Consider the following 21217-nt stretch of genomic DNA (forward strand, 5'->3'; position numbering starts at 1 on the left):
GAGGAAATGGAAAATCTAAATCAACATAAAATAAGTTAAAAGAGTGAACTGATAGTAGAAAAACTTCCCACAAAGAAAAGCCCAAGCCCTGGTAGCTTCATTGCTGAATTCTACCAAACATTTACTGTTTAATGTTCTACCAAACACTTCCTACCAATTCTTCACAAACTCTTCCAAAAAATAGAAGAGGAGGGAAAACTTCCCAGCTGTTTCTATGAGACCAGTATTACCCTGGTAAAAAAAACAGACAAAGACATCACAAGAAAACTATAGAATATAAATATCTATTGTGAATGTAGATGCTAAATTCTTCAACAAAATACTAGTAAACTGAATCCAGAAACAAATAAAAAGAATTATACACCATGACCAAGTAGAATTTATCCAGAAATTCAAGGTGAGTTTGGCATCCAAAAATCAGTTAATGTAACTGATGTGATGAAGTGAACTCATGTAATGCAGCATAGCAATAGAATAAAAAAAACACATAGTATCATCTCAGTAGATATAGAAAAAGCATTTAAAAAAAATCCAACACCTTTTATGTTAGAAAAAAAATTAGTAAGAGAAGGGAACATTCTTAATAGGATAAAGAGCATCTATGAGATCTCACAGCTAATATTATACTTAATGGTGAAAGACTGGATGCTTTTGCCATAAGATGAAAAATATTAGACAAGGATATCCACTTTTGCCACTTATATACAACATTGTAATGGAGGTGTTAGCCAGGATGGTTAGGCAAGAAAAAGAAATAAAAAGCATCTAGGTTGGAAAGGAAAAAGTGAAATATCTCTTTGCCAATGGCATAATCTTGTATATAGAAAATCCTAAGCAATCCACTGAAAAACAAATATTAGAACTAATAAATGAGTTCAGCAAGGCTGAAAGACATCAACATTTTAAAAATCAGTTATATTTCTGTACACTTATAATGAACAATACTAAAATGTACTTAAGGAAACAATTCCATTTATGATAGCATCAAAAGAATAAAATAGAAGTTAAAGAAAAGAATTGTAAAACTTATACTTTGAAAACTACAAAGCATTGTTGAAAGAAAAGAAAGAAGATCTAAATAAATGAAAAGACACCCCCTGTTCATGGATCAGAAGATTTACTATTGTTATGATGGCCGTCCTCCCTGAATTAATCTGCAAATTCAGTACAATTCTCATGAGAATACTAACTGCCTACTTTGTAGAAATTGACAAACTTGTTCTAAAACTCATATAGAGGGCGGCCCCGTGGCTTAGCAGTTAAGTGCGTGAGCTCCCATGCTGGCGGCCCAGGTTCGGATCCCGGACGCGCACAGACGCACTGCTTCTCCGGCCATGCTGAGGCCGCGTCCCACATACAGCAACTAGAAGAATGTGCAACTATGACATACAACTATATACTGGGGCTTTGGGGGAAAAATAAATAAATAAATAAATAAAATTAAAATTCATATAGAAACTCCAGGAACCCAGAATAGCAAAAAAAAATCTTTAAAAAGATTTGACACTTTTTCAGACTCACAATTCTCAATTTTAAAACTTGCTACAAACTAACAATAATCAAGACAGTGTTGTACTGTCTTGAAGAAAGACATATAGATCAATGAATTGAATTGAAAGTCCAGAAATAAGCCCATGTGTTTGTGGTCAACTGATTTTCAACAAGGGTGATTGTGAAAGAATAGTCCTTCTGCAGATGGTGCTGGGACAACTGGATAGATAGCCACGTGCAATGTGAATGAAATTTGACCCTTACCTCACACCATATAAAAAATTAACTCAAAATGGGTCAAGACCTAAATGTAAGAGCCAACACTATAAAGCTCTTAGAAGAAAACATAGAAGTAAATCTTCATGACCTTGGATTAGGCAATAGCTTCTTAGCTATAACACCAAAAGCACAAGCCACAACAACAACAACAACAACAAATTGGGTAAATTGGATTTCATCAAAATTAAAAACTTTTTTGCTTTCAAGGAAACTATCAAGAAAGTGAAAATACAACCCACAGAATTGGAGGAAATATTTGCAAACTATTAATCTGATAAAGGACTTATATAGAACTCTTAAGACTCAAAATAAAAAGACAAATAACTGAAATAAAAAATGTGCAAAGGATCTGAATAGACATTTCTCCAAAGAAGATAAACATGGCCACTAAACACATGAAAAGATGTTCAACATCTTTAGTCATCAGGGAAATCAAATTAATACCACAGTGAGATACCACTTTACACCCACTAGGATGACTGGAATCAAAATCAGGTAACAATAAATGTTGATGAGAATATAGAGAAATCAGAACCCTCATACTCTGATGATGGGAGTATAAAATTGTGCAGCTACTTTGGAAAACAGTTTGGGCTTCTTCAGAAAGTTAAATGTAGAGTTACCATTTGACCAGCAGTTCCACTCCTAGGTATATACCTAAGAGAAATGAAAACATATGTCCAAAAAAAGTTTTTGACGTGACTGTTAATATAGCAACATTATTCATAATAGCCAAAAGGTGGAAACAACCCAAATGTCCATTAGTAGATAAACGGATAAACAAAATGTAGTATATCCGCACAATGTAATATTAATTGTCCATAAAAAGGAATGAAGTACTGATACATGCTACAACATGGATGAACCTTGAAAACATGCCAAGTAGAAGAAGCCAGACACATAAGGACAAATATTGTATGATTCTGTTTATACGAAATATCCAGAATAGAAAAATATAGAGAGACAGAAAGCAGATTAATGATTGTCTAGCACTTGAGGGCTAGGGGATTGGGGAGGGAGTGATAGGTAAAGGATATAGGGTTTATTTGTGAGGTGATGAAATGGACACTTATTTATGATAAAGATAGAACTGCAGAAGAAAAATTAAAAGATAGTCTTTTCAATAAAAAGTGCTGGAATAATTGGATTTCCATATATATAAAAAAAGAAGACTCAATCCAACTTCATACTATACACAGAAGTCAATTGCAAGTGGATTATAGATGTAAAAGTGAAAGTCAAAACAACAAAATTCTTAGAAAATAATATATGAGAATATCTTCGTGATGTTGGAATTGGGAAAGACTAAAATGGAGCATAAAATATGCTAACCATAAAGGAAAGGATTGAAAAATTTGACTATAGTAAAATTAAGAACTAAAGTTCTTACATCAAAAAACCCTAAGCAAGCTATAAATTGGGAGAATATGTTTGCAACTTGCAATACATAACTGTCAAAGAGGTCATATCTAGAATTTACAAAGCATTTCTATAAGTAATAAGGAAAAGACAAACAACTCAATAGGAAAATGAGCAAGAGACTTGAATAGGCACTTTACAAAAAAGGATATCCAAATGGCCAATAAGCATACAAAATGGTACTCAACTTTATTATGAAGTGATATCTATCTCACTGTGGTTTTAATTTTCATTTCCCTGTTTCTTAATAAGGCTGAGTCCTGTTTCATACAAGTCATAGGAGACTAAATTTTAGCTTATACTAAGCAATGGTGAGAATGTGGAGCAATCTTCAAACCTGCTGGTGGGTGTATACATTGGTATAACCACTTTGGATGACAGCTTTGCATTATCTACTAAAATTGAAGCTATACATGCCCCACAATCAGGAATTCTCACTGCAAGGTATATACCCAAGAAAAATGTGGGCACATGTACTCCAAGGAACAGGTGTAAAGCTTTTCATAACACCCTTGTTCATAATAGCCCCAAACTGAAACAACCCAAGTGTCCATTATAAGTAGAAATGGATAAATAAATTGTAGCATTTTTATGTAGTAATGTGTTATATAGCAGTGAAAATGACAACATGCCACAAGACGGATTGATTTCACAAATATGTGAAAGAAGGCAGAGAGGAATACATACTGTGTAATTTGATTTATGTAAAGTTCAAAAATAGGCAAAACAAAGCTATAGTTTCATATCTATAGTTATGTAGATATAAACTATATATTATATATATGCATATATATGAATACTTGGGTTGTGAAATTATAAAGGAAAATAAGGAAGTGATTGCATTATAGTAAGGCTAATGGTTACCTTTCAAGGGAAGGGAGGAACTAGTGATGGAAGAGGGCATAAGTGGGGCACCTGAGGTGCTGGCAATGTAATATTTCTTGACCTAAGTGGTATTTGCTCTATGATAAATCACTGAGCTATATTTGTTTATTTTTGTACTTCTTATAATTCCTAATAAACATTTAGTTTAAACATTTGGTTTGTTTCTGGTCATGTGAGCTGTGGATAGAAGTATGCTTTGGTAGATTTTAAAAATGAGCACAAATAATTGGCAAAAAAGGATAGATAAATACATCAGTGCAACAGAATAGAGACTCTAGGAATAAGCCAACATATTTATGACCAAATGATTTTTGACAGAACACCAAAACAATGCAGTGGGAATAAGGAAAGTCTTTTCAAGAATTGGTGCTGTAAGAACCTGGTGTCCGTGTAGAAAAAAATAAACCTTGACCTCTATCTTACTCAATACACAAAAAATTAATTCAAGATAGATCATAGACCTAAATATAAAAGTTAACATTATAAAGCTTCTAGAAGAAAACATAGGACAGTATCTTCATAATCATAGGATAAGGCAACACTTCCTTAGAGAGGACCCAGAAAGAAAAAAAGAACAATGAAATATTAATAAATTTGGCTTCATCAAAATTTAAAACTTCTCATCAAAAGACAGTTGATAAAATGAAAAGGCAAGCCACAATCTAAAAAAATATCTCAAACACATATCTGACAAAGGACTTGTGTGCAGAATATAAGAAGAATTCCTACAAATCAATAATAAAAAAAAAACCTAATTAAAAAAATGGGCAAAAGACTGGAACAGACGTCGCTCAAAGGAGGACATATATTGGCTGTTAAGCATATGGAAAAATGTTTAACATGGGAAATGAAAATTAAAACCACAATGAAATACTACTTTACACTGGGATGGCAAGAAATTTTTAAATTTTAAAAGGCTGACAACTCCAAATATTAGAATGTAGAACAACTGGAACTCTAATATATTGTTGGTGAAAGTGTAAAATTGTACAACCACTTTGAAAAAAGGTTGGCAGTTTGTTTCTTCTTTTAATAAAGGAAAATATATATACATATCTATATTTGTCAAAACTCATTGAACCATACAATTAAGATCTGTACATTGCATTATATGTAATATGTAAATTTTACTCAATTTAAAAAGTAGCCAGAAATCTCCATCCATGTATCCACACCCTTTGAAAGGTCATTTTGAATCTCCTTCCATCAAGAGGTATACTCTGTTTCCCTACCCCTTGAATCTGGGATGGCCTTGTGACTTGCTTTTGCCAAGTAGAGTGTGGCGTAAGTGATAGCATGCCAGTGTTGACCTAGGCCTCAAGAGTCTTTGTACACTTCTGCTTTCTCTTAAACCCTGTTCAGTCACCCTGGAACAATTCCTAGCTAGCCTGCTGGATAATGAGAGTGAAGCAGAGATGAGCTGAGGTTATCCTAGATCAGCCAACCCCCAGCCAAACCTGCAGCTGATCAAGATATATAGTGAACCTAACCAATACCAGAAGAACCACCTAGCTGAGATAAATAAATGACTGTTATTTTATGTCATTAAGTTTTGGGGAGGTTTCTTATGTAGCAAAAGCCAACTAATTCATGTACCAAAATAGCTAGGAGTCCAGGCTCTGTAGTAATAAACTATGACCCATGGGCCAAATGAGGCCCATCACCTATTTTGAAGCTTTTGTTCACCACTGAAAAGTGGAACATAAATTAATCTTAGAAAGGAACACCTTTTCTAATCAATACCCAAAGAATTTCTTTTAATAAAATGCTATACTGTCATACGTCGCTTAATGATGGGGATATGTTCTGAGAAATGTGTCGTTAGGTGATTTCGTCATTATGTGAACATCATAGAGTATACTTACACAAACCTAGATGGAATAGCCTATTACACACCTAGGCTATATGATACTAATCTTACGGGACCACCATCGTATATGCAATCCGTCGTTGACCTAAACGTCTTTATACAACACATGACCGTAATTATAGGAGATTGTGAACAGATTTTTCTAAAGTAGTCTCAGATGAAGTTTACGGGGATAGCCAATGATACTCCATTTGTACACACACATTAGGTTAATTCCTCTGAGAGCCAAACAGGCTCCTTTTGCTTTTAAGAGAGGGGGAAAAAATGAAATAACTCTGTAACCTAAAGTGATAAAAGGTATCCTCAAAGAAACTGCACAAAGGTATAAATAAGATTGCTATACTCTTTTTAAGGGCAATATATATTGCTTTATATATCAAGATGTAAAATTCACATGTTCTTTTATTTAGCGTTTCTACTTGTAGATATCTAACCTAAAGACATTCAAACACATGAATAGCGGCATGTTATAAGGATATTCATTGCAGTATAAATAAACTATTAGAAACAACCAAAATATCCATCAATAAAGAAATAACTATAATGTCCATCAGTGGTCAAATAGTGGCAATCCATTTAACACCACACAGCTGTTAAAGAATGAGGGAGATTTATGTGTAGTAACAGAGGAAAATCTCTAAGATATTTAGTTAAGTAGGGTGGGAAAAACAAATTGATGATCACTATATATAGAATGATGTCATATACATGAAGAAGACATTGTGATTGATTCCCAAGGAACAATTCCACCTAATCCACCTAATCCATCAATTAGTCTAAGTCAGTTAGTACATGATACTGTTCTACTGGCAGCCACATTATTCCCATTTTATAGCCATAAGGGATCTAGCCTAAGGATGACCTCAAAGTAGAGGATGAAAAAGTAGAGAGACATAAAGAAACTGTGCCTTAGATGACCACTGAGCCACCAATTGTACCAGACCTTGAATCCACTCTGCTTCTGGGTTTCTAGATATGTGAGATAATAAATTTTCTTATTGTTTAAGCCAGTTTGCATCGAGAATTTTTGTTGCTTGCAGCTAAAAGCATCTTCACTGGATAATCGAAAGAGAGAAAGCCTGAAAAGCTACAAATCAAAATGTTCATGTTTATCTCTGTGTAATGAGATTATGGATATTTTTTCTTTTTGCTTAAGGTATACTTTTAAATTTTTGTGCAATAAACATGTTGTTTACTAAAAAATAATCACTTATCAAAAAGCATTGTAAATTAAGCACCTTTAATTCAGAAGTTGTATTGCTCCTGGAATTTTCCATGACTCTTGGACATCCATTTTATAAGATCACTTGCATATACTATGTATAATCATCGAAAAGTGGGATCAATCAAAGGTGAACTTGAGGGCACATAAAAAGTCTTATAGCGTCCAAGTGAAAAAAGAGATATAGAAGATGGAATATCCCTTGTCATCTGCTTAGGCTTTTAAATCAGTGCTGCAAATGGTTGAATCAGTGCTGGACCTGTTAATTTTTATTATGTTTTTCTTCATAAAAGGATGACAGATATAGTATAAATAAATGTCTTCCACAGATTTGGATTTACCATCGTGAAGACACTTTCTAAATACGCATTTATTGACTTTCTGAGAAACCAATATTCTTTTGTTACCAAGAACATCATTATTTACAGATTGGAACTGAACACAAGTTAATCAGTAAAGGAGGGAAACCACCAAACAAACAAATACTTTAAAATATTTACTAGTCTTAGAAGAGTCACATTCTAAACTTATTTTGTACAGGGGTTGCAACTTCAATATAATCTATTTTCAGACATTTCTAGGCTGTCTGCTTTCCTGGTGGTTAGAGCCTCAAGGAGTCTTCTTTGGCATGAGAGTTTTTTGGTTTTTTTTTCCTTAAAACAAAATGAAATGTATGGTATAGAACTGAGCACATGGTGTTTTCTCAAGTATTGGCCCCTCAAGCCAGACCTAAGGCTTATGGAGAAAGGAGCTAAAAGCCAAAGTAAAAAACTTCACCAGATGGTCCATGAGACATAATGGCACAAATAGGACTGATTTGGTGCTCATGAGACATGGTAAATGCTAAGTGCGTTCTCCATTCTTCTTCTGGGGACATGACTTTAACCCAAGGAGAATTCAAAAGAATGCAGTGCTGTTTAGGTACCTCAATAGTTTGCAGCTTTGAAAAAACTGGGAAACAGCACATTTGTTATGCATAAACATCTGTGTTCTCTTGGGACAGTGATAACCACCACCTTTAAGTAATATTTTTGGATAGGAGAAATCAACAAGGGTGGCAGGAGATTCTGATAATGGGAAGATTGTAAAAGAGTATAGAACTTGCCTGCCTACTTGACTTCATGACACCTGCAAAAGCTAACACTGGATAGTGTTAAAGAACTGTCTTTATCAGATCTATATTGGTGTTTAAGTCCATTACAGATGAAATTCTTTAATGTGAATTACTTCTCAGAAAATCTAGAAATACTTCCATTTCCATCCCAAAACTCTGCTTAAGCAATCCTACTCTAGAGCAGCTTCTTTGCAATGAAGATATTGCAATGGGTCAGTATTACATCATTTAAATTTAAGGACTATGTGCATGAGAACCCCATCTGAGTTGTTCGACCATCCATTCATCCATCCATTTAATCTATAGACATTTAACTGAGTGCCTATTCTGTTTCAAATACAACTCCAAGAACGGTTTTCATGGAACAGTGGGTGCAGGACTGGAAAAAGCAAAAGCTGGATTGCAGTGGGTAAAGGCTGATTCTCAAAACGTTGTCCTCAGTAAGGGTACTTTGATAAGCTGCAGACTTGACCCTATTGCACAAGGTCTTTCTCCAGTGCTAATGATAGAGTTTCATATTTCTTTACAATAAGGACTATTTATTAATAAATAGTTAAATAAGAGCATGGGGCCAGCCCCGTGGCGTAGCGGTTAATTGCGTGCGCTCCACTGCTGGCGGCTGGGTTTGGATCCCGGATGCGCACTGACGTACTGCTTGTCAGGCCATGCTGTGGCCATGTCCCACATAAAGTGGAGGAAGATCAGCACGGATGTTAGCTCAGGGCCAGTCTTCCTCAGCAAAAAGAGGAGGATTGGCATGGATGTTAGCTCAGGGCTGATTTTCATCACAAAAAGAAAAAAAAATAGGGCCGGCCCAATGGCACAGCAGTTAAGTGCACGCGCTACGCTATGGTGGCCCGGGGTTCGCAGGTTCGGATCCCGGTCGAGCACTGACGCACCGCTTGTCAAGCCATTCTGTGGCGGTGTCCCATATAAAGTGGAGGAAGATGGGCTCAGATATTAGCCCAGGGCCAGTCTTCCTCAAGAAAAAGAGGAGGATTGGCATTGGATGTTAGCTCAGGGCTGATCTTCCTCACAAAAAAAAAAAAAAAACGTTAAATAAGAGCATAAACAGATTAACGAAATCCCTATTCCTTTAACTGGAAGTCTGGCTGTCATGCAACTTTTGACAATAAGCATGCACAAAGGAACATAGCTGAAATTCCCAAAATATTCAGAATCAATGCTATGTTATCAGCTCACGATTAGTTTTGGTTTGAGTTGCTTAAGATTTTCAACTAATGTGAGTCTCACTTTTTAGTTATAATTTGCTTTATCATCAGTTTACTTAGTTGTGTGTTGTTCAGTTAACCCTACAATGTGCATATTTGCATCCGTTTTCTAGTCTCTGCTTTTTCTGTAGCTAGACTTGACCCTATTCATTATGACAAATACACTTCTGTTGCCAAAGCAATTGTACACATAATCCCCCAAGTGTTTGTTTGTCCAGTAATACTTTTTTCTCATCATCAAATTCTTTTTTTTTTTAACTGTTCCAAGGAATGTATTTGGGACCAGGGGGCTGGCTGCCTCTATTGGAGCATATTTATTCCCAGAGAGAAGCATAGTCTGGCACACATCAGCCAATGCTAAAAGAGAAATAGGAGAATGAGTCATCACCAAATTCTCATCCCGCTAAAAAGTGGGAATAGCTAGAGTAGTTGGGCTGTGAAATCATTTTTTTCCAATCAAATAGATCATGGTCAAAAATTTGGTCAAAAGTAAGTTATGCATTTGAGCATGTTTAAGTAATTTGGTTCTAAAAATAATGAAGAGAAGGAAAGCTGGTATAGCTAAGGAAGAAGGTGAGGATCCAAGGATAGGCTTCCTTTGGGGAGAAAGAAGAAAACTGAACATGTTTATAAGCCTAGGAGACGACCATTATCAAGCAAAAGGCTGAAGATGCAGGGGAAAGGAGAATAAAAGGCAGAGCAAGATTCCCAGAGGTGGGTCAAAAAGGCTCAGGAGAAATAGAAACGTCAGTATAAAATCTATAATGACACAAAATAATCATGAACTACTCACCATAATAATTTAGAACAAGGTGCAAATGAAATATTATGGGTTGTTACTGGGTGACAATGTTGATTATTACTTCCAGTGAACCCTTGGTAAAATCCAGCCCCACATAAAACAATTTTAGCCTAGATCTATCAATGAATAATTTGAAAATATATCATAGAATTTTTCAATTTTATTTCAAAATCATATTCAAATAATATTTTCTCTCTTTTTCCAGATTGGACTCCTTCTTATCCTGAGCCAGTATACCTCCCAACAGGCCTGGAGATGGAACCTCTTTATCCAAACTCCAAGGAAGATACTGTGGTTTATCTAGCTGAAGATGGTTGGTGCATAATGAGACATGTTGCTATAAAATATAATTTGGATTAATCTCTTAGTTATATTTGTTTTGCTGTTTATAGTGTAAATTGCAGATTACCAGGAAGTCCCTGTCCCCATCCAGATGTTTGATTACATATTGATCCAAATGTTAATTTAGTGCTAATTATATTCTTGAAGGTGAACTGCAGATTATGCAAAGTTACTTTAAAATAAAACATCATATTGGCCATTAGAAGGGAGAGTTATATTGAGAAGGAATTATGCTTCACATCAGTTTTCTGAGATAAATCCAGTGGAGTTCTTTGCAACTATTGTGCCCCTCTCTATGGATAGGTCACATTCATGCAGGGGTGGTCTCTTCATTTCATGCCAGTTTGATGCATTTCTTGGGATTGTCATCTTTAAAAGAGGAAAATACACCACATTGCAAATAATGTCTAAGATTACATCTCAGAAAAGTGTTCTTAACATGGAAGATCAATATTTGCACTTTGAGAGCTTTAGTCATGCAAAATCTCATATCTGCTTTATGATAGTGTGCTAATAATAGTGTGCTAATAATCAAACATAGACATCTCAGCCTATATCCGAAGCTGTGCTGCTCCTAAAGCACCAATATGAGGAAGTATGGGATTCCTGCACAATTTTGCTATCAGAATTCTATATCTTAGAGTATACATGAAAGATAACTTCCAGGGAACATATGTATTTTATTTAAAAGGCTGGCAAACCAGAGAAATTCATGTGGACTTTTTTCTATACCGTAAGCAGTTCTAGGAATCATATATTCACATATTTTTAAACAACTGGAGTAAGAGAAGCACCTCTGATTTTTTAGATTTGATTTCAAATATTTACGTGACTAACCTGCCTTAGAACTTCCACACATAACTTAAATGAGGTCTGATGAAAAATTAAGACAGTTGAGGTGAGTCAGTCAGGGTCTTGTTAGGAATTGGATGGCATACTTGGAGCAACGTAAGAAAGTTTAATGAAAGTATAACTTACAAAAGTGTGGACACAGTTAAAGGAAACTAACAAGGATGGCGAAGCAACATAGGACTATCAACAGAGCAGAAACATTATGTCTTCTAGGCCTGAAAGTGTAAGAGGACAGAATGGTTTCCAAACCTGTAGCTGTAGGAGAGGGAAGTCCCCAAACAACAAGGTATATAGAATTCTGGGTTGACATTTTTTTCTTTAAAAAATTTTTTCTTTAAAGATATTGTTCCATTGTCTTATGACATCTGTAATCTTTAATAAAAAATCAGCCATAATTTATATAATTGTTCCCTATAGATGATGTGTCCTTTTCTCTCTGGCTGTTTTCGGCAATTTGACTATGATCTGCCTAGATTTAGTTATCTTGATGTTTATCTTGCTTGGAGTTTGCTGAACTTCTTGGATTCATAGGTTAATAGGGTGGGGGTGCTTTTCCAAATTTGAGAAATTTTCAGCCATTATTTCTTCACATACTTTTTCCATACTATTCTTTCTCTTCTGTCTTTTGAAATTCCTATTACACATGTTTTGAATTTCTAGCTATGCCCCACGTCACTGGATCTTTTTTCATTGTTTTCCTTCTCTGTCCTTAAGTTTGGATAATTTGTATTTATTTGTTTTTCATTTCACTGAGTCCTTTGAAATCTTCAATTTCTCTTGAGCCCACATAGTAAAACTTTCATTTCAGTTATTGTACTTTTTATTTCTAGAATTTCCATTTGGTTCTTTTTTATAGTTTCCATTTCTTTTTTTGAGATTACTTAATCTGTTCATTGTCTCTGTCTTTTCATTTGTCTTTTAACATATACAGTCATGCGTTGCTTAATGATGGGGATACATTCTGAGAAATGTGTCCTTAGGCAATTTTGTCATTGTGCGAACATCCTAGAGTGTATTTGCACAAACCTAGATGCTATAGCCTACTACACACCTAGGCTATATGTACTAATCTTATAGGAACACCATCATATATGCAGTCCGTCGTTGACCGAAATGTTATAATATGGTGCGTGACTGTATTCAAAGTCCTTTGTTAATCCCAACATCTGGGTTATCTTGGGGTCTGTTGAATATGTGTGTGTGTGTGTGTGTGTGTGTGTGTGTGTTTGTGTTTGAACATGGATCACATTTTTCCTGCTTCTCTTCATGCTTCTTAATTTTTTTTAATCATATGCAGGACATTGTGAAAGATATGTTGTAGGAGTCTGTATTATGCTCTTCTTAAAAACTATGTTGAATTTTTTTCTGGAAGGCAGCTAAATTGCTGACAGATTATTTTGCTTCTTTCAGGCTTGGTTTTATTTTTTTTATAAGGGCAAGTCTATTTTCATTTTTGTCCTTTGTCCTAGGTCATGGCCCTTACTTTTGAATGTGGTTCTTATGCCCAGTGTACAGCCTTTTTGGAGTCACAGTTGAATGCCTAGGGTGCTCAGTGAAGTCTTTCCATTCTGGATAGGTTAGAATTCCAGTATATCTTAGAATTGTATGTTCTCTGATGTCTCAGCCCCACAGTAGCACTCTTTCCCATCTTGATTAGTCCTATTCTGTGCTTGTACAGCCAAGCCCTCACCCAAGGATTGGGGAACCATCATGTAGACTGCTGAGGCCCTCCCTCTATGTAGCTTTCTTCTTTCTGGTGTCCTGCCTCACAAATTTCAGCAGCCCCAAGAAACAGCCTTGCCTCCTCAGCTCAGCAAGACTATTATGCTGTTCTTAAGTGCTACTTTCCTAAGATGTAGTTAGAAAGTACTCCCAGGAAGAAAGCCAGGTTTAAACATGGGCTCACTTCATGTATTTATCCTCTTTCAGGAACCCTTTATAGTTCTGGTCTATGTGTTGTCCAAATGTATGAAAATAGCTCATATTTTTTTGTCCAGTTTTATCGTTATTTACAGTGAAAGGGCAAGTTTGGGACCAATTACTTCATAATAACCAAAAGTGGAATAAGTATATTTAAGGTGAGAAATACATGAATTTATTTTAGGCATTGCTTTTCTAGTCTAAATACTCTTAGTCTTTCTTACGTCAACATAAATCTACATGTTAGTGTCGAATTACTTTAAAATTTAAACTTCTGGGGCCGGCCTGGTGGTGCAAGCTGTCAAGTGTGCGCGCTCCACTGCGGCGGCCCGGGGTTCACTGATTCAGATCCCGGGTGCGCACCGACGCACCGCTTGTTAAGCCATGCTGTGGCGGCATCGCATATAAAGTAGAGGAAGATGGGCATGGATGTTAGCCCAGGGCCAGTCTTCCTCAGCAAAAAAGAGGAGGATTGGCATTGGATGTTAGCTCAGAGCTGGTCTTCCTCACAAAAAAAAAAAAAAAATTAAAATCCTTAGTGACACTTTATACTTGTACTGTAGCCCCAAACTCTTTGCAGAATAGCCTGTATATTTTAGACATGGTTTGATATCTTTGTGGTCTTCTTTTCTCATCAGTTTACAAAGAGCCTTGTTTTGTGTATTCCCGAGTTGGGGGCAACCGAACACCCCTGAAGCAGCCTGTGGATAACTGTGACAATACTTTGATGTTTGAAGCAAGGTTTGAGAGTGGTAATCTCCAGAAGGTAGTCAAAGTGTAGGTTTTAACTATTTTTATTCAAGGAGCTAGACCTTCATGTATTTATTATTTTCTGTATTAAGTACATTAAAGTTTTAATACCCATTACGGAACTGTAATTCCTTGAAGTAGTGACACTAATTAGAGATTTTTGGGGGGGTATGAAAGGTTCAAATAATTTTGATAACTATGAGTTAACGTTGTTTCTGTACTGCACATTTTCAATATGCCAATATGAGTTGTCTCTCTCTCTCTCTCTGTCACACACACACTGCTTCTCAACTTTTTAATGGAATAGTTCTTGGGATGAGTGTTCCATAAAATATGCTTGGGAACATGCATGCTATCTAAGGACATTCTTTTAAAAAAATTTTATTATGAAAATGTTTAAACATACACTTAAGTACAGAGAATAATACAGTTCTACATTAACTACCATATACCCATCACCTAGATTCAACAGCTATCAGATTTTGCAACATTCATTTCACCTGTTCCTAGGTCATTGTTTATAACTGCACACATGCTCAATACATAGTGCTGATAGAATAGAAAGTTACTTGGCAAAGAAAAAAGTCACAGCCAACCAGGTAAGATTATATATATATATATTATAACAATATACCAGAAAAATTATTTTGCCTTTAAGTATCCTCAATGACTAAGTATGAGGGATGCAAGTAGTTATCAAATACAGTCCTCAAAGAGTTTAAAGTTTTGTAATCTATCTGGTCGTATTAATTTATGTATGTCTTAAACCTTTCTTAGTGATAATTATTTCAGATCCCTAGAGTTGGAATCTAATAGAAAACATATATGTCTGAAGTAAAAAAAGAAACATTGGACTTGAATTCAGTTTCAAGAACTCTTTAATCATTTCTTTTATAGGAAACATAATTGTGTTGAAATATATAATTGTTTATCAAATGCCCATTTTTTAATGTGTTCTCTTGAATTACAGAGGAATGAAAAGGCTTTAGAATTAGCATAGAAGCAGTTTCACATCCAATAAAAGAGAAAATTTTTAACCTTTTATCTTTTGCAATTACTTGCTGTTGGATATTGCCTAAATACACATTGTTCCCCCCCCCCAAAAGCTGTCTATGAATAGGTAAAAATAAAATAATTTTCCTTATTTAATTTAAACTCGAATGTCATTTTTACATTTTTATGTGTATTTTTCCTTCCTTTTTTGTGTATTAGGGCAGAATATGAATACCAGTTGACTCTGCGCCCTGACCTCTTCACAAATAAACACACCCAGTGGTACTATTTCCAAGTCACTAATACCCAAGCAGGAATAGTCTACAGATTCACTATTGTCAATTTCACCAAGCCCGCTAGTCTTTACAGTCGGGGTATGCGCCCACTGTTTTATTCTGAAAAAGAGGCCAAGTCTCATAATATTGGCTGGCAGAGAATAGGAGACCAAATCAAGTATTATAGGAACAATCAGGGACAAGATGGGCGCCATTATTTCTCTCTTACATGGACATTTCAATTTCCACACAGCAAAGATACCTGCTATTTTGCTCACTGCTATCCATACACTTACACCAACCTGCAAGAATATCTTTCTAGCATCAATAATGACCCAGTACGGTCAAAATTTTGTAAAATACGTGTCTTGTGCCACACGATTGCTAGGAATATGGTGTATGTTTTAACAATCACTACCCCATTGAAGAACACTGACTCAAGAAAGCGAAAAGCTGTGATTTTGACTGCACGAGTACATCCAGGAGAAACCAACAGCTCTTGGATCATGAAAGGCTTCCTAGATTATATTTTAGGAAACTCAAGTGATGCACAGTTGCTTCGGGACACTTTCATCTTCAAGGTGGTACCCATGCTGAATCCAGATGGTGTGATTGTGGGAAATTATCGGTGTTCCTTAGCTGGACGGGATTTAAACCGTAACTATACATCTCTCCTAAAGGAATCATTTCCTTCTGTTTGGTATACCCGGAACATGATCCGTAGGTAAAATAAGCCTCAAATTACCTTTCTGCTTATTTAGTAAACTTGGTAGTAAGAATTTTGCTCCCACACTCTCACTCATTTTACTCCAGCTTTTCTTAATAGTTATAGTTACTTAATTTTTTCCCCATTCTTCCCAACTCTGCTTCTGTACCTTTCTGGCATGCCACTGGACTCACCAGGCTTCTCTTAAATGATGAAATAGACTCTAGAACATTTTAATAGCTTTGTGAAACTAATAGTTAAATTTGCGTATTTCAAATTTGGTTTCTTGCTAAAGCTAATGGTAGCACTGATGTTTACTTTGGGATCCTTGAATACCTTCTATGTGAAAATTAATTATATCTCACAGAGTCTTCTCTCACTGTGTTGACCATACATTGCTCTATGATGAGCCTTTTGATTATCAGATTATATAGTTATTTAAACTTTCATGAATAATAGTCTTATCTGCTCCTAGAAAAATTGAACAGCTTTAAATTTTCCAAAGAATCCAAAACAGTAAAATGCACATAATATTCAAACATTTGTTAAATGCCTGGGTGAATTCTTTAATAGATTCAGGTAATAACAATCAGGAATAGGCATGAGCTAGAGCAGAAAGATTTATTGGAGTCAGAGAACACTCATTCCAAGTCCAAAGCTTCTTAACCTTTTTGGGTAAGAGTGTGGAGCTAGAGTTAAACATATGAGATTGGAATCCCTGCTATATCATTTGCTAACTGTGTGACCTTGAGCATTTTAAAAACAAATCTAATGATCTGTTGAAATGATCTATTCATATGCCTGTTTCACCCACTAGACTCGAATTTTCCCTGGGCCAGGGTTCATATCTTACTCCTGACCTGGTATGGCATCTTCTATATGGTAGATGCCCAATATATGTTTTGAACTGAAGTGCACTATAATAGGAACAGGTCCTATATGATGCTACATCATTTCAACAACAACAACAATAACAACAAAAAACAAATCTAAACCTCAGTTTTCTCATCTATAAAATGGGAATAATAATACCTCATAGACAGGAGGATTAAATAAGAATAATTTTACGAAGGTGCTCAGAATAAAACCTGGAACATTGGAATCTCTAAATGTATTCAGTGTTTCCTTAAATGTAAAAAGAAAAAAAGTTGTTAATCAGATATAGATGTAAAAACTTTTTGTAAACTATTTAGGATTATTCAAATATTACAATAATAAGAACTATTATAGAGAGGGCTTATATCCTTATCTAGCTTTGTTACCAGGACCTCTAGTGCAAGCACAAGAATCCTATTTCAAGGCTGAGTACCTCAAGGATACCTCCAGTTGCTCAGAGAAGCTGGCAGGCTTTAAGAGTATTTAGCTTGGGACCTGCCCGGTGGTGCAAGCAGTTGAGTGTGCATGCTCCACTGTGGTGGCCGGGGGTTTGCTGGTTGGGATCCCGGGCATGCACGGACGCCCTGCTTCTCAAGCCATGCTGTGGTGGCGTCCCATATAAAGTGGAGGAAGACGGGCACGGATGTTAGCCCAGGGCCAGTCTTCCTTGCAAAAAGAGGAGGATTGGCAGATGTTAGCTCAGGGCTGATCTTCCTCACAAAAAAAAAAAAAAAAAAGAATACTTAGCTTGGCTCCACTTATCTTAGTTCAGCCTCAGCTTTCACTTTCATGTTAATCTTTTATCTGCTTAGGCACATAGCGAGTGAAGCGCAGATCCCCGAAAAGGACTGAAAATTTTGGTTTTATACCCCGCATAAATGTGGACTCCAGGATTGCCTGAAGTTATTTGGGAAACATTTAAGTGGTGGAAGAATAACCCATGACTTCCTTATTTTCCTGGGGATGGCAAACAATAAAAAAGGAGCTGACTAAATACAATCTGGTATCCTGGATTAGATTCTGGGGCAAAAAGGGACATTAGCGGGAAAATAGTGAAATCCAAATTAGGTTGTGAGTTTAGTTAATAGTAATGTACCAATGTTGGTTTTTTATGTTTTGACACTGTACCATGATTATGTAATATGTTAACATTAGGAGAAACTGGGTAAGGGCTATATGGAAACTCTCTCTGCTATTTTTGAAAATTTTGTGTAAGCCTAAAATTATCCCAAAATAAAAAGTTTATTTATTTTTTTTGATAAAAAGGGAGCTGATGGGATGCCTATTAGAATATCTATAATATCTGCTTAATGCTTTTTGATATTAAGAGTCCCTGGCCCAACACAAGATGGATCACAGGCCAAGGCCCTTTGACTTGTCTCTATGGAAAATATTTTAAATGTCTCAGTTCTTCTCAGATTGCCTTGTAGGAAGGTTAGGGCAGGAATCTATTCAGTAAGTTTCAGAAAGACTTCCAAGAAAGAGAACTACCTTAATGCAATTAATCATAGGCAGGTAAGTAGAATAAGTCAGTCATATATGTGTAGCAAGATGAGCAGCTGTAAGTATATCTAACATTGAGTATATTTAAAGAATATGAGACTAAGAGAGAGTAGATTTTCATATAGGATACCTAGGATAAGATACTTAGAATATCTTACCTGTGGATAAGAAAAAAAATCCCAACTATTTCTAAAGTGATTTAAATTAATGTAAGATGAAAGAACGTAATATCCTATTTCACTTTAGAAGTAATAACACTTCTTTGGGAATTAATTACTTAGAAGTAGAGGTTTCTTTTGACTCACTTATAAGAAACCAAAAGATCATTAAAACTGGGGAAATGTTGGTTTAAAAATGTACAGCATATTTCATATTTAAGGACCTAACTTGATATTCTTGCTTTATAATCTAGTTAGTTTTCTAAAAACTTATAATGATCATTTAGTGGCTTTATGTCAATCTTATGTTATCAATTAGAATTTATTGGGCACCAAATGAGAAAAGGGCAATAAATTAATACATGTAAAAGACTTCAGTTTGGGATTGCGCTATAGTTAAAGGAGTATTGTTTCTAATAGCCATTAGAAGCTGTGCTTTGAATGTTTTGATTTTAGGTTTTAATATTTTTGTTATAAAAGTAATACATTTCATATTACTATAAATACCATTGCTAACACTTTGGTATTTATCCTTCCAGATATATCAAATAGTATATATAATTTTAGTTATTTAAGTAATATAATAGTGCCTTATAAAGTTTGGAAATATTAAAAAAAAGGCAAAAATGCCCATAATCTTACCAACTTAACACCACACTTTTTTACCTTTTGAAATCCTCTCTATTAGTTATTTTCATCAGTCAGTTTGGGGGCTTATTTTTTATTGCTTTAATATTCATTGAATGCCTAAATTATACCAGCTAAGGATGGTGCTCTTAAGATATGTGTAATACTTGCTTTAAATTATTTATTAGAAATTTACCAGAAAAAAAATCAATTCAAACTTTTGAATTTTTCTCAAGATGATATTTACTCACCACATTAATCAAGGATTAAATATTAATTGGCTCCAGCACCAAGTCATCAGGCACTCAATTTTTAACAAATATTTGTGCACTTGTGTGCATAGCACTGTTCTAGATGATTTGAAGCATTCCCTATCCTTAATGAGATTAAATATCAAAAATATGAAAACTTTCCTAGGCAAGTGCCAAGTAAATAGTATCAATATTAAGTGCTGTAGGAGTTTAGAAAAAAAAAAAAATCTATGGACTTGGTTAGTTAGAGAGGAAGTAAGACATGAGGTCAGTCTTGAGGAATGAGGGGTAGTGTTTCCATTTACAAAGATGAGGAAAGAAGGTATTCCAGTCAGAAGGAATCTATGTGAAAGCTAATGAGCAAAGATAAAAGAAAGCTGTTTTCACTGTATAACAGAAAACCAGAATAATAAAGCAGAGGGATCCTGTTGGAGAAAGTCTTGGGAGTAAGGTAAATTTTGTCCTTATAATGGAAGGCTAAAGCATTCATATTTTGTATATGAGTATATATATATATATGAATGCAGAAATAAAATTTAGTAACCTATTCTTTTTCTTTTTGGTAGACTGATGGAGAAACAAGAGGTTATTTTATATTGTGACCTTCATGGCCATAGTAGGAAAGAGAACATCTTCATGTATGGCTGTGATGATAGGGGTAGATGTAAGGCGTTATACTTACAGCAACGAATCTTTCCACTTATGCTGAGCAAAAACTGTCCAGATAAAGTAAGCATCTTTTAAGATTTTAACTTTTCCTCTACTACATGTTACCCATGTGAGATAGCAGAATGGATAATCTTATTCAGTAAACTGTTTTTTTATTAGTTATTTTGACTGATTTGTACAATTGACCATAACAAAGCAACTCTATGGAATGTTTAGTGACTAATAATTTGAAATACGAAGGGAGAAAATGCCCATTATCCTACCACCATACTTAATGATAAAAGACTGATTGTTTTCCTCCTAAAGTTGGAAACAAGGCAAGGATATCAACTCTTACCCCTTCAATTCATCCTTATACTGGAGGTTCCATCAAGTGCAATAAGGCAAGAAAAAGAAACAAAAGGCAGACAGATTGGAAAGGAAGTATGATTGTCTTCATAGAAAATCCAAAGCAAGCCAACCAGAAAACTCCTAGAACTAATAAGTGAGTTTAGCAGTTATAAGATACAAAGTCAATCCACAAAAACCAATTGCATTTCTATATTCTCACAATGAACAGTTGGAAACCAAAATTAAAAATAATACCATTTACTGTAGCTCCAAAATAAATGAAATACTTGTGACTGCAGAGGGATAACACAAGGGAGTTTTTTAGAGGTGATGGAATTGTTCTATATCTTGATTGTGGTGGTAGTTACAGAAATCTATACATGTATTACAATTCATAGGATGGAACACAAAAACGTCAGTTTTATTGTATGTTAATTAAAAAAGTAAAATTAGAAAATCTCTTTGTAGATACTGATGTTATAACAATCTTTTAGGACAGCTTTCAAATAATCTCTCATGTGAAAATAAAATATCTTTATTCAATTCTGAAAATCCACAGCACTCATCTTTATTGCTAAACAGGTTTAAACCCCTTCTTATAACTTTTTTAAGGTATAAGATTTTATCCCAACAATATCAAGAATTAATCAA

The 21217-nt window shown here is 35.1% G+C and overlaps 1 protein-coding gene across 2 annotated transcripts in view; it reads left to right on the forward strand.

Annotated features, from left to right (window-relative positions):
- AGBL3 (AGBL carboxypeptidase 3) overlaps positions 1–21217 on the forward strand; it is an 89355-nt gene that overhangs the window by 11026 nt on the left and 57112 nt on the right. The window contains exons 5-8 of one of the 2 annotated variants that reach the window (XM_058530499.1): positions 10520–10627; positions 14067–14205; positions 15391–16170; positions 20134–20296. In XM_058530499.1, the coding sequence (XP_058386482.1) occupies positions 10520–10627; positions 14067–14205; positions 15391–16170; positions 20134–20296 (1190 nt within the window). Of the gene's footprint in view, positions 1–10519; positions 10628–14066; positions 14206–15390; positions 16171–20133; positions 20297–21217 lie in introns of those variants that run through there. The other variant, XM_058530474.1, reaches the window with a different exon arrangement.

The sequence above is a fragment of the Diceros bicornis genome, chromosome 3 (assembly GCF_020826845.1).
Source record: "Diceros bicornis minor isolate mBicDic1 chromosome 3, mDicBic1.mat.cur, whole genome shotgun sequence".
Classification (NCBI taxonomy): Eukaryota; Metazoa; Chordata; class Mammalia; order Perissodactyla; family Rhinocerotidae; genus Diceros; species Diceros bicornis.